The 10,166-nt window shown below is 36.9% G+C and overlaps 1 protein-coding gene across 1 annotated transcript; it reads right to left on the bottom strand.

Moving 5' to 3' along the window:
* Nucleotides 1–3,007: 3,007 nt before the first annotated feature.
* Nucleotides 3,008–5,390, bottom strand: LOC140809587 (uncharacterized). Its single transcript, XM_073167276.1, has 4 exons — nt 4,947–5,390; nt 4,297–4,394; nt 4,152–4,217; nt 3,008–4,056 (listed from the first exon to the last, which is right to left on the bottom strand). The coding sequence occupies exons 1-4, from the start codon at nt 5,324–5,326 to the stop codon at nt 3,158–3,160; spliced, it is 1,443 nt and encodes a 480-aa protein (XP_073023377.1). The 5' UTR covers nt 5,327–5,390; the 3' UTR covers nt 3,008–3,157.
* Between the last annotated feature and the right edge of the window lie 4,776 nt (nt 5,391–10,166).

Raw genomic sequence — 10,166 nt, 5'->3', positions numbered from 1 at the left:
TTTAATATGATGTAGCCACAAAACGTATGTGGGGCCCTTAGCTCCTAATCGTTATTACAACACAATTTGATTAGGGTTAAGTAATCACAGCGGAAAACGAGTTTAAAATTTCTTTACAATGAGCCCAAAATATCTCTTCTGATATTTAAATACTAAAAATAGTATCTAAATTTAAATCATAAAACACGCCCACACATAATCAAAACCAATCACATACAAACAACTCATATCCTCGGGACATGCCCCGGTATATAGATACATATACATATATACTGGGAACAAGACAAAAACATAAACCTCAGCCCAAGCTGTGGCTCCCACCAGAAGTACCCTCTCTGGTCTCCTGATATCCTGGAGTACCTGCCATTGTCCACACACAAAGACAACAACAGCCCCCCTTGGGGGTGAGCAAAGCTCCGTATGGAACAACCACAATATATACCACAAGTATCTAAACAATGATATATGGTATGCAATGCATGTATGTCGTGGAGGTATAGGGTCAAATGCCCATCCACTGAGCACATGTCAGAATCAATCGAATCGATATCAAATCAAATCAATGCTCGAGCTGGCACACCGGCCGATATGGGAATACACATATGACAACGTCGACGAAGCGTCGTCAATCCCACATCTCATATCCAATCATATGGGGCCACAATTGTCTATGCTTTACGGGTCATATAATACCGGCATAGCGATTGTGTTCACAAACCCCGGAATCCAATCAAATCATATCAGGGTATCCAAGGATCATAGCTCAACGTGCATGTCATGTATCGATGTATGCATAAAATGATGTGTGTTAACAAAACATTTATTTTATACATCGATACTCAAATCTCAATGTCATGTATGCCACATCAAATCATCAAATAGGCACATAGACACGTATTCCAATCCAATCCAATCAAATCAATCCAATCATATATCATTTAATACAGATACCTGTCGTATGTTACCCGGTCGCAACATACCTCAATTCTTCGTTCCAATTGATGTAGCCTGAAGATACTGATATAATACTTGATCTACATCAATAACATATTCATTCCAATCAATAACACGCTTCAAAACCATTAATATGAGTTTCAAATATTATTTGAAACTTCAAAAATTCATATCAAATCAAAATCATATCATAATTCAAGTCCGACTTCGAATACGAATTTATTGTCGGATATTCTACTACATATCAGAAATTCACTTCAAATACATGCTATTCCAGCACTTTGATATTTAAAGCTGCTGAAACCAGAAGAAAATTACCTCAGTTTGAAGCCCTCGACGCGACGATCACAAATATATAATTTGTCTCGCGTTTAGACAACGTCTCGAAGTCAAATCGGAAGAAAGAAAATCGAATTCTCGAACTTATCTCTCGAACTCTCGGTAAAAATGAAAGAAGAAAGAGAAGAAAATCTCATTCTTATCATCACCGATACCGCGCTCGGGCGGTAGAATTCTCGCGCCCGAGCGCGAGAAGTTCTGTCCCCGAGCTATGCTTGTACCGCGCTCGAGCGGTCACAATTTACCGCTCGGGCGCGGCATGCTCTGTCCCATGCCACTCGCTTCGCGCTCAGGCGGTCACAAACTACCGCTCGGGCGCGAAGTGTTCTGCTCGAACATCACATTTCAAATACCCTGGCGCTCGGGCAGTAATTTTCTACCGCTCGGGCGCCACATGTTCTGTACAATACATGAGTTTTGTACTATATTGGCGTCCGGCCTTTCCAATCGAGCTCTTACAACGTCAATTCATATACAATATTCATTTTCTCAATTTCATTGTCATAATATACATCAAATGTATAATCACATAACAAATTCGTGAATTATCGATAATCATATAAGATTTACGATAATACGATACACGGTCCTTACAACGTAATTGTTTGTACTCCTCTTCGTGCTCGTAAACAGATCTAAGTAATCATAGATCGGTACTCCGGTTGGCTCATAAATGGGTCCTGATGGTCGTAGACGACTAGAGTAGACGAATGACTTAGACAACTGGCGTAGGCAAATAGCGTAAGGATGTCATTGTTTCGTTAAACATAAAGAAAAGGCAACCAAAATTTTAAAGAAAGAAACGAAAAAAGTAAATTGGAAAAGTATCTACAGTTATAAAATAAAAATTATTATATACAAGCAATAATAATAAAATGTAAATCTATCAAATTGATTTATCTTCTCGTCAAATTTTGAATTCAGTTTATCAAGTTTGTTTTCCCACTAAAAAATAAAAAAATTAAATTATTGGGAAAAAGAATTTCAAAATAGATTTCAATAGGTTTTAGAGATCGAGATATAAATATAACTAACGGACGAATGGACGGAGGTGTCAATAATACCACACACAAAGATTTGAGCTTCGACTAAATTAAACTAACAAGCTTACTTTTAGTATCGCAGGCACTTTCATCGCCTAATCCAAAATCACAGGCAAGGTTTCGGTAATGATTGTACAGATGCACCTCAAGCTTCAGAAGTAAAAGTTAGCAGAAAAGAAGCCTTGGAATATGCATCGATTCAGTGCAACTAGTTTGTGTGATAAGCATGTTCAAATGTACTAATGAGCAATTTTCTCTGGTGTTAATTCAGTTTTCAAAGATTTTGTTCAAAAGGTAATCAACTAAGTAATCTTGTATGCGAGAAAACAGATTTGGGGCAATGTAAGGAAGTGAATCAATAAAGACAATGCATCAACCACACACAACGCAAGGAAATGAATCAATAAAGATATGCATCAACAACATACAGGGATGCATACGCATAGAGACTAAGAGAGACAAAAAAAAAAAAAGTACTCCAATTTCAACTGATCATGTCATCTCACATGCTAAATAATTCTAAATTTATCGAAAAAACTAAAATCTTAACATACCGATGAAACATAGAGAACGTAGTAGGAGATAGAAACAACTTGGTGCAATAAGTGTGAGCTGAAAACAAGTAAATACTTTATAGTAATTACAAAATTCAAAAATATTATTATGCGTAGTTAAACAGCAATGATACAGTGCAGAAACTTTGAGAGAGACGTTACAGAAGTAAAAAGTTTCCTCATATTTAGCACGCATCTACAACACAAAAACATAATTAATTTCAGTCTCCCCCAAATTAGCAAACCAAAAAAAACTCTCTAACGAGTTTATTTATTGGCCGTGTATGAAAAGTTCCTTGGTTCCTCTCCTTGCTTTGGTTGATTCTGCCCAACATTAGTCTTTGTTGATTGATCATGGGCACCAGCAGATCCTTGTTCAAAACTTCTGGCCTGCAGAAAATTAGTGTCTTGTGAAAAGCCCTCATGTTCAGGAAGTGCATGGCTTTGAAGACTTGCTTGTTGGAAGTCTCTATGCCCTTGAGTGTTATAGCTCCCAAAGTCCCCTCGACTCAAATTTCCCTGATAAGAAGGCAGTGGATTTCTTTTACCACCTCCTAATGCATTACTTGTCGACATAGGCCCTCCTCTTTCCCCCGGTCCTGATGGAGTATAATTTTCTTGAGGAGGAAAATTTGGCGGCTGCCCATAATTTTGCTGCTGCCGTGGAGGCGCATAGCCCTGCTGGGGTGGACGCTCATAACCCTGTTGTTGAGGTGGTAGCCCATAATTTTGCTGCTGCGGTGGAGGCGTGTAGCCCTGTTGGGGTGATGGTAGCCCATAGTTCTGCTGTTGCGGTGGAGGACCATAGTTCTGCTGTTGCGGTGGAGGGCCATAGTTCTGCTGTTGTGGTGGAGGGCCATAGTTCTGCTGGTGCGGTGGAGGGCCATAGTTCTGCTGCGGAGGAGGAGGAGGGCCATAATTCTGCTGCGATGGAGGGCCATAGTTCTGCTGCGGAGGAGGAGGGCCATAGTTCTGCTGCTGCTGTGGGGGACCATAGTTCCGACCATGATTCCTTGCTTCGGAATATGAGGGCCCTCGGTCACTGTAAGATGTATTTCCTTGCTGATATGACATCTGATCTCTCGGCCGTCTATCCCTGTTGTTACGTCTACCATAATGTACTGGTGGAGGTCGGGGGAAAATTTCTCCGTTAACATACTTGTCCCCTGCACAAAGAAAAACAAAGGCCAGGAAAATCACTTCATCACCAAGCAGAAAATTAAGTCACTAAAGTACCATATGCGTAAAACCATAATCCCACCTCCGTACTCCTTATTTACTGGATCAATGTAGGAATCCGGCAATACAAAGACCACTCCAGGTATATCTGATATGAAAGCAAAATTTTCATAATAGACACTGGCAAGAATCCATGCTATCTGTTGAAAACAACTACTAAAACATACTCTGAAACTTGTTAGACGTTTCTTCTGAACATTCCACCTGAAAACCTTCATAAGTTGTAGTACTTAGGGCATATATTCTCTTTTTCGCCTCTTCCACACTGAACAAGTTAATTAAATAAAGTGGTGGTGTCAGTACTTTCACATCCAGATTCCAGTGATCCAGGTTGAATGTAGTCAACCGGTCATCGCAACATTCGTGATAATGCTATCACTGCTACTGTTTACCTTGGTAAATCAGATAATAGAGCACAATTGACAAAATAGTATGCATGTGGGCATTTCAAGCACTAGTAGAAAATTAGAAAATTGTCCTAATTTGCATTTTTCACATAATAACACGGCACTTTAGTAGGAAATTTTCAAGTTAGCGAAAAATATCAAACTAACATCATTATATTAGCCAACTGGCATTCAATCTGGCACCACCAGAAGCCGAAAGAAACCTCATAAAGCTAATTGTTCTTTGTGAGCTTAAACTGAAAGCACAACCGTATGAGTATTAGAGATACCAAGACTCGAATTTTATTTTTGTGGCCACGAAACCAGTAATCAGAGCTTATCTATTTCGTATGAACACACAAACAGGGATGAAAATAATTAATTCACAGGAAGAAAAATAAAGGGGTCGGGCTGGAGGATTCTTATGCGACCTTCCGAAGACTTGGGCGGCGATATTGACATAGAATTCGATCTTCTGCTCACGCGTCAGTTCGGTATCCTTGGGGAAGTCCACGGTGATTAGCCAGTGATTGTAATCGCATCCTTCAAACAGGATGGTGTCCGGCCCGATCTCGTCCGTCTCTGGATTGAACGGCTTACGCTGATCAGACATAAATAGGCTGGTGGTTGTAGTGAATACCCGCGCCGATTGTGGAAATGGGGAGGCGGATGTCGCGGTGGCAGCTGCGGCGGAGATAGAGTGAAAAATGTTAGGATGGGAGGATACGGATGGTGGCCGATGCAGGGAGCAATGGATGAGGGAAGAGGAGAGAGAAACGGCGCGGCGGAGGCGGTGGAAGTTCGACGCCATCGGCGGTTATGGGAGGAGCTCGAAACAGGCTAGGGTTTTAGGGTTTTGCTAAATATTTAACTATTTGGTTTTAAAACAGATATATACGTCGCATAAAAAGTTCCCACGTGGGAGAAAATATTTTACATAATAAAATAACTTACCTCGTTCGATTCCGGAAAGCCCTTTCCATTAATTGTTCCTTCACTTTTTTTTCGTAATCCAACAGTTAAATCTTTAAAACAGTAGAAATTATAAATAAATATAAAAAATAAATAGACATAAATCGAGTTTGATTTTCAGATCAAACAGAAGACATTCAAAATAATCATTCATAGAAACTTATCAAATATTTTGTAAAGTATTCAAAAGATATGAAAGTTGAATGAGTAAAAATATTTTAGTTGAGGCAATTTATCAAATATTTGGTACGTAATATTTCGGGAATTTGAATAACACATAAAATGGTTCGCAATGCATCTTAAAACAGTAACAATGATTAAATACAATAAATAAATAGGTACAAATTTATTTATGGATGTTCGGAGATTAACAACTCTTACATCACCCTTTTTTCTCTTTGAGAATGATCCACTAGAAGAATATGATGTATACAACTCATTGTCCAAACTCATTTCAATTTAGGACTTATCTCTTGCCTAACTAAAACTCCTAGTACACTAGCGATTGTAGGCCGCAATATCACATCCACATAATGTTTAAAGTCTCTTATGACAAGACTACAGACACGATCTTTAATATCTTTGTGTGAAGACTCACTCAACTAGACTTTGAAGCTCAAATCTCATGTATATGTGTGAAGATTTAATAATTTACAGTGTATTTATGTCTCAAATGTATCATTACACATTGAGTTTGCTCTCATTCTAACTAATTTATTCATGTAAGTTGCTCTTGCTTTGAATCCCTTTCAAAGATTGTATTTTCTCTTCAAGATGTTGTACATATAGCCTTAAAGAGTGATACATACGTTAGACACAAAAATATGACTATTTGGAAAGTTTATATACTGTTTCTGATATTGAAATAGTCACTTCCGCCTTGCTAGCCATTTTCATGAGCCTAACTGATTTTGTGGTCCGCTATCAGTTGGGCTCTTTAGCTAAACTGAATCAAACTGATGAGGTCTGTTTAAATCAGCCTTGCTGATGCTGATTTCAATATGTGCAAAATGAGTAGCATCATCGTCATTTATCAACATCTTAAATTACGATTAAATCTGTGCAAAATGAGTAACATCATCGTCATTTATCAATATCTTAACTCTGATTCACACTTTGCCTTGCGAAGATAATTTGTAGATCATTGTTTTATCTTTGTAATGCATACTGAATCATTCCATTTGGATAATCGAGCTAATCAAGCTGACCAAAATAACGTAACTTCTCATGTCCAACCGATCTTTGTTGATCATCCAAACTAATGAGACTTGCTGCCATCATTTTGCCTAGATAACATCTGATGTAGCTCGACTGATATGGAATACGACTTGTCACAAATTAAATTTTTGTTCGATCGATTGGGCGGCTGATCATTTGAATCATCAAGCCGGTAGATATCATCGAAACACTACAACTCCCCAAATTTTTAGTTTGGCTAAATTCGAATTTTAGCTTTCATCTTAATTTAACAACTTCATTTTGAGTAAATATATTATAAATACAGTATCAAATTTTATTATCATCAAAATCAAGAATGTTAGAGTTTCTAAACCCAAGAATCTCCTCTTTTTTATGATTACAAAACTTGGATAAATAACGATTTCAAATAACATATTTATCCACATTTTGTGTAAATCAAAATTCCAAATTTTCAAAAACATTTAAGAAAATTTTTTTCTCCTCCCCTTCAATATTTATAATCAATCTCTCCCTTAAATTTATACGGATTTCTTCCCCCTATCTATGAAATTTTGTTATTTATAAATGTAGAGGGATGACTAACCAAATTTCTTTGTATCCTATTTTCTGCTGCAGCTATGGTCTAAATTGAATAATAAACGACTTTTCTTCTTGATTTACTTGACTGCAAATTTTATACCCAAGTCTAGTTTACAATGCTAAAAATAGTTTCTCATTTCGGCACTCGAGCAAAGAGTTAAGTCATTTTTTCCACACTTGCTGCAAGCTGTTCGAAAATTCAACTATGCATATATATGTTAGAAAAATCTGAAATTTCATAATTTAAAAATCAAAATCAGTTTCAAATGTTCTTTCAAGAATAACGAGCTTTGATACCAATTGTTAGGATAGATTGGGGATAATCATTAAGGTACAATAGCTCGATTCTTGAAATATAATTATTGATGAATTAAATCGAGTTTGGTTTACAAACTAAGCGGAAGACACTCAAAATAATAAAGTGTAGATATCGATTAAATATTTTTTAAAATATATACAGGTTGAATGAGTAAAATATTTTGATTAAAGCATTTTATCAAACACTTGATATGCAACATTTTGGGTATTTGAAGAACGCTTAAGATACTTCGACAATGCATCTTAAAAATAGTAGTAATAATTAAATGCAAAAAATAAATAGACACGGATTTGTTTTGATGTTCAAATATTAACAACTATTATGTCACCCCTTCTTCCCCTTGGAAATGATCCACTAGAAGACTTTGATTTATATAACGCCTAGTAGAAAACCCATCTAAACTTAGGACTTATCTCTTGCCTAATGAGAACTCTTAGCACAATCTCGGTTGTAGGCCGCAATCTCAGAATCTACCTAATGTTTAACGTCTCTTATGCAAAGAATAAAAACACAATCTTTAATGTCTTTGTGTGAATACTCACTCAACTAAACTTTGAAATTAAAATCTCATGTATTGTGTGTGGGAAAAAAAAATTTACACCGTATTTATCTCTCAAATGTTTCCTCACACATTGGGTTTACTCTCTTTCTAGCTATTTTTTCATGTAGGCTTACCATACTTTGAATATATTCCAAAGCATTATTTGATCAAGATGTTGTATTTATAACATCAAAGAGTGATATATACGTTAACCACGAGACTATGACCGTTTGGAAAGTTTCCGTATTGTCTTTGATATTGAAATGTCATTTCCGCCTTGCTATCCACTTTTTGTAGCCTAAATGATTTTGAGGTCCGTTGTCAGTTGGACTCGTCAGCTAGACTGATCATTCAGTTGGGCTCGTCGGCGATACTGAACCAAATTCATGGCCAACTGATCATTGTTGATCAGCCAAACTGATGAGCCTCATCGGTTTTCATATAAAATCTGATTTAGCCCATTAATGTGAAGTATGACTTGTCCCAAATTAAGTTTTCTATTTAGTCATTTTAATGGCTAATCATTTGCATCATCGAGCTGGAAGATATCATTGAAACACTGCAACTCGCCAGATTTTCAGTTTGGCCAAATTCAAGTTTCAGCTTTCATCTTGAGCTAGCAACTTCACACTTGAGTAAATATATTAGAAACACAATAAAAAAAATTTTATCAACAAAATCAAGAGTGTCAGAGTTTCTAAACCCTACAACTTTGATTTGTACAACTCTTTGTACAAACTCAATGCAACAAAGGATTTATCTTTTGCCTAATTGGAACTTCTAGCATACTCTCGATTGTAGTCCGAAACCTTACAATCCGCATAATGTTTAATGTCTCTTATGCCAAGACTGCAAAAACAATTTTTAACGTCTTTGTGTTAAAACCGACTTAACTAAACTTTGAAGTTCAACTCTCATGTATATATGTGAGTGACTGTGTGTGAGGATTTAATCTTTTACAACGTATTTATCTCTCAAAGATATCCTCACACATTGAGTTTGCTCTCCTTCTAGCTAATTTTTAATGTAGGCTGCTTATACTTTGAATCTCATTTCAGAGCTTGTATTTGATTTTCAATATATTGTATTTATAGCCTCCAAGAGTAATATAAACATAAGACAAAAGAATATGACCGTTTGGAATGTTTATGCACTGATTCTGATATTAAAACAGTGATTTTTGTTTTGTTGGCCATTTCTAGTTGGGCTCGTCACCTAGACCGATCATTCTGTTGGGCTCGTCACCTAGACGGAACCAAAATGATAAGGAATGCTTATTTCAACCTATGTAGAACTAGTATTTTCGTCTTCATTTATCAGTATCTTACACTCCGATTGAGACTTCAACATGTGAATATGATTTGGAGATCGTCATCATAGCTTTGTAACGTATACTGAATCATTCAATTTGGATAATCGAGTTAATCAGTTTGCCTAGATGACCTCCGATTTAGCCCAAATGACATGAATTACGACTTGTTCCAAATTGAATTTTCTATTCATTCATTTTGGCGGCTGGTTACATTACTGTTGGGTGCAATAATTGTCCCTGCTTGGTAGAGCGATTGAACCGTGATGCTTGAGCTGCTGTGCAGTTTAAAAGATTTGAGTTGCACAATTACCACTAGCTATAACTTTTGGTAAATCGGTAAGCGCTCGGTCCTACAATTGGTATCAGAGCCAATGTCACAAGTTCGATTCTCATTGATTGCAAGGAGTGTAATTTTTGGGAGGGAGATTGTTGGGTGCAATAATTGTCTCAGCTTGGTAGAGTGATCGAACCGTGGTGTTTGATCTGCTGTGCGGTTTAAAATATTTGAGTTGCACCATTACCACTAGCTATAACTTTTTGTAAAGCGGCAAGCGCTCGGTCCTATAGTTACCGAGATGGGTGATATAATCGAAACACTACAGCTTGCCAGACTTTCAGTTTGGCAAAATCTGAGCTTCAACTTTCATCTTGAGTTAGCAACTTCACACTCGAGTAATTATGCCAGAAACATAATAACAAATTTATTTATCATAAAAATCAAGATTGTT

This window comes from Primulina eburnea, chromosome 13, assembly GCF_022965805.1.
Source record: "Primulina eburnea isolate SZY01 chromosome 13, ASM2296580v1, whole genome shotgun sequence".
NCBI lineage: Eukaryota > Viridiplantae > Streptophyta > Magnoliopsida > Lamiales > Gesneriaceae > Primulina > Primulina eburnea.
The sequence above is the reverse complement of the archived record's forward strand: the minus strand, read 5'-3'. Positions and strand labels throughout refer to the sequence as shown.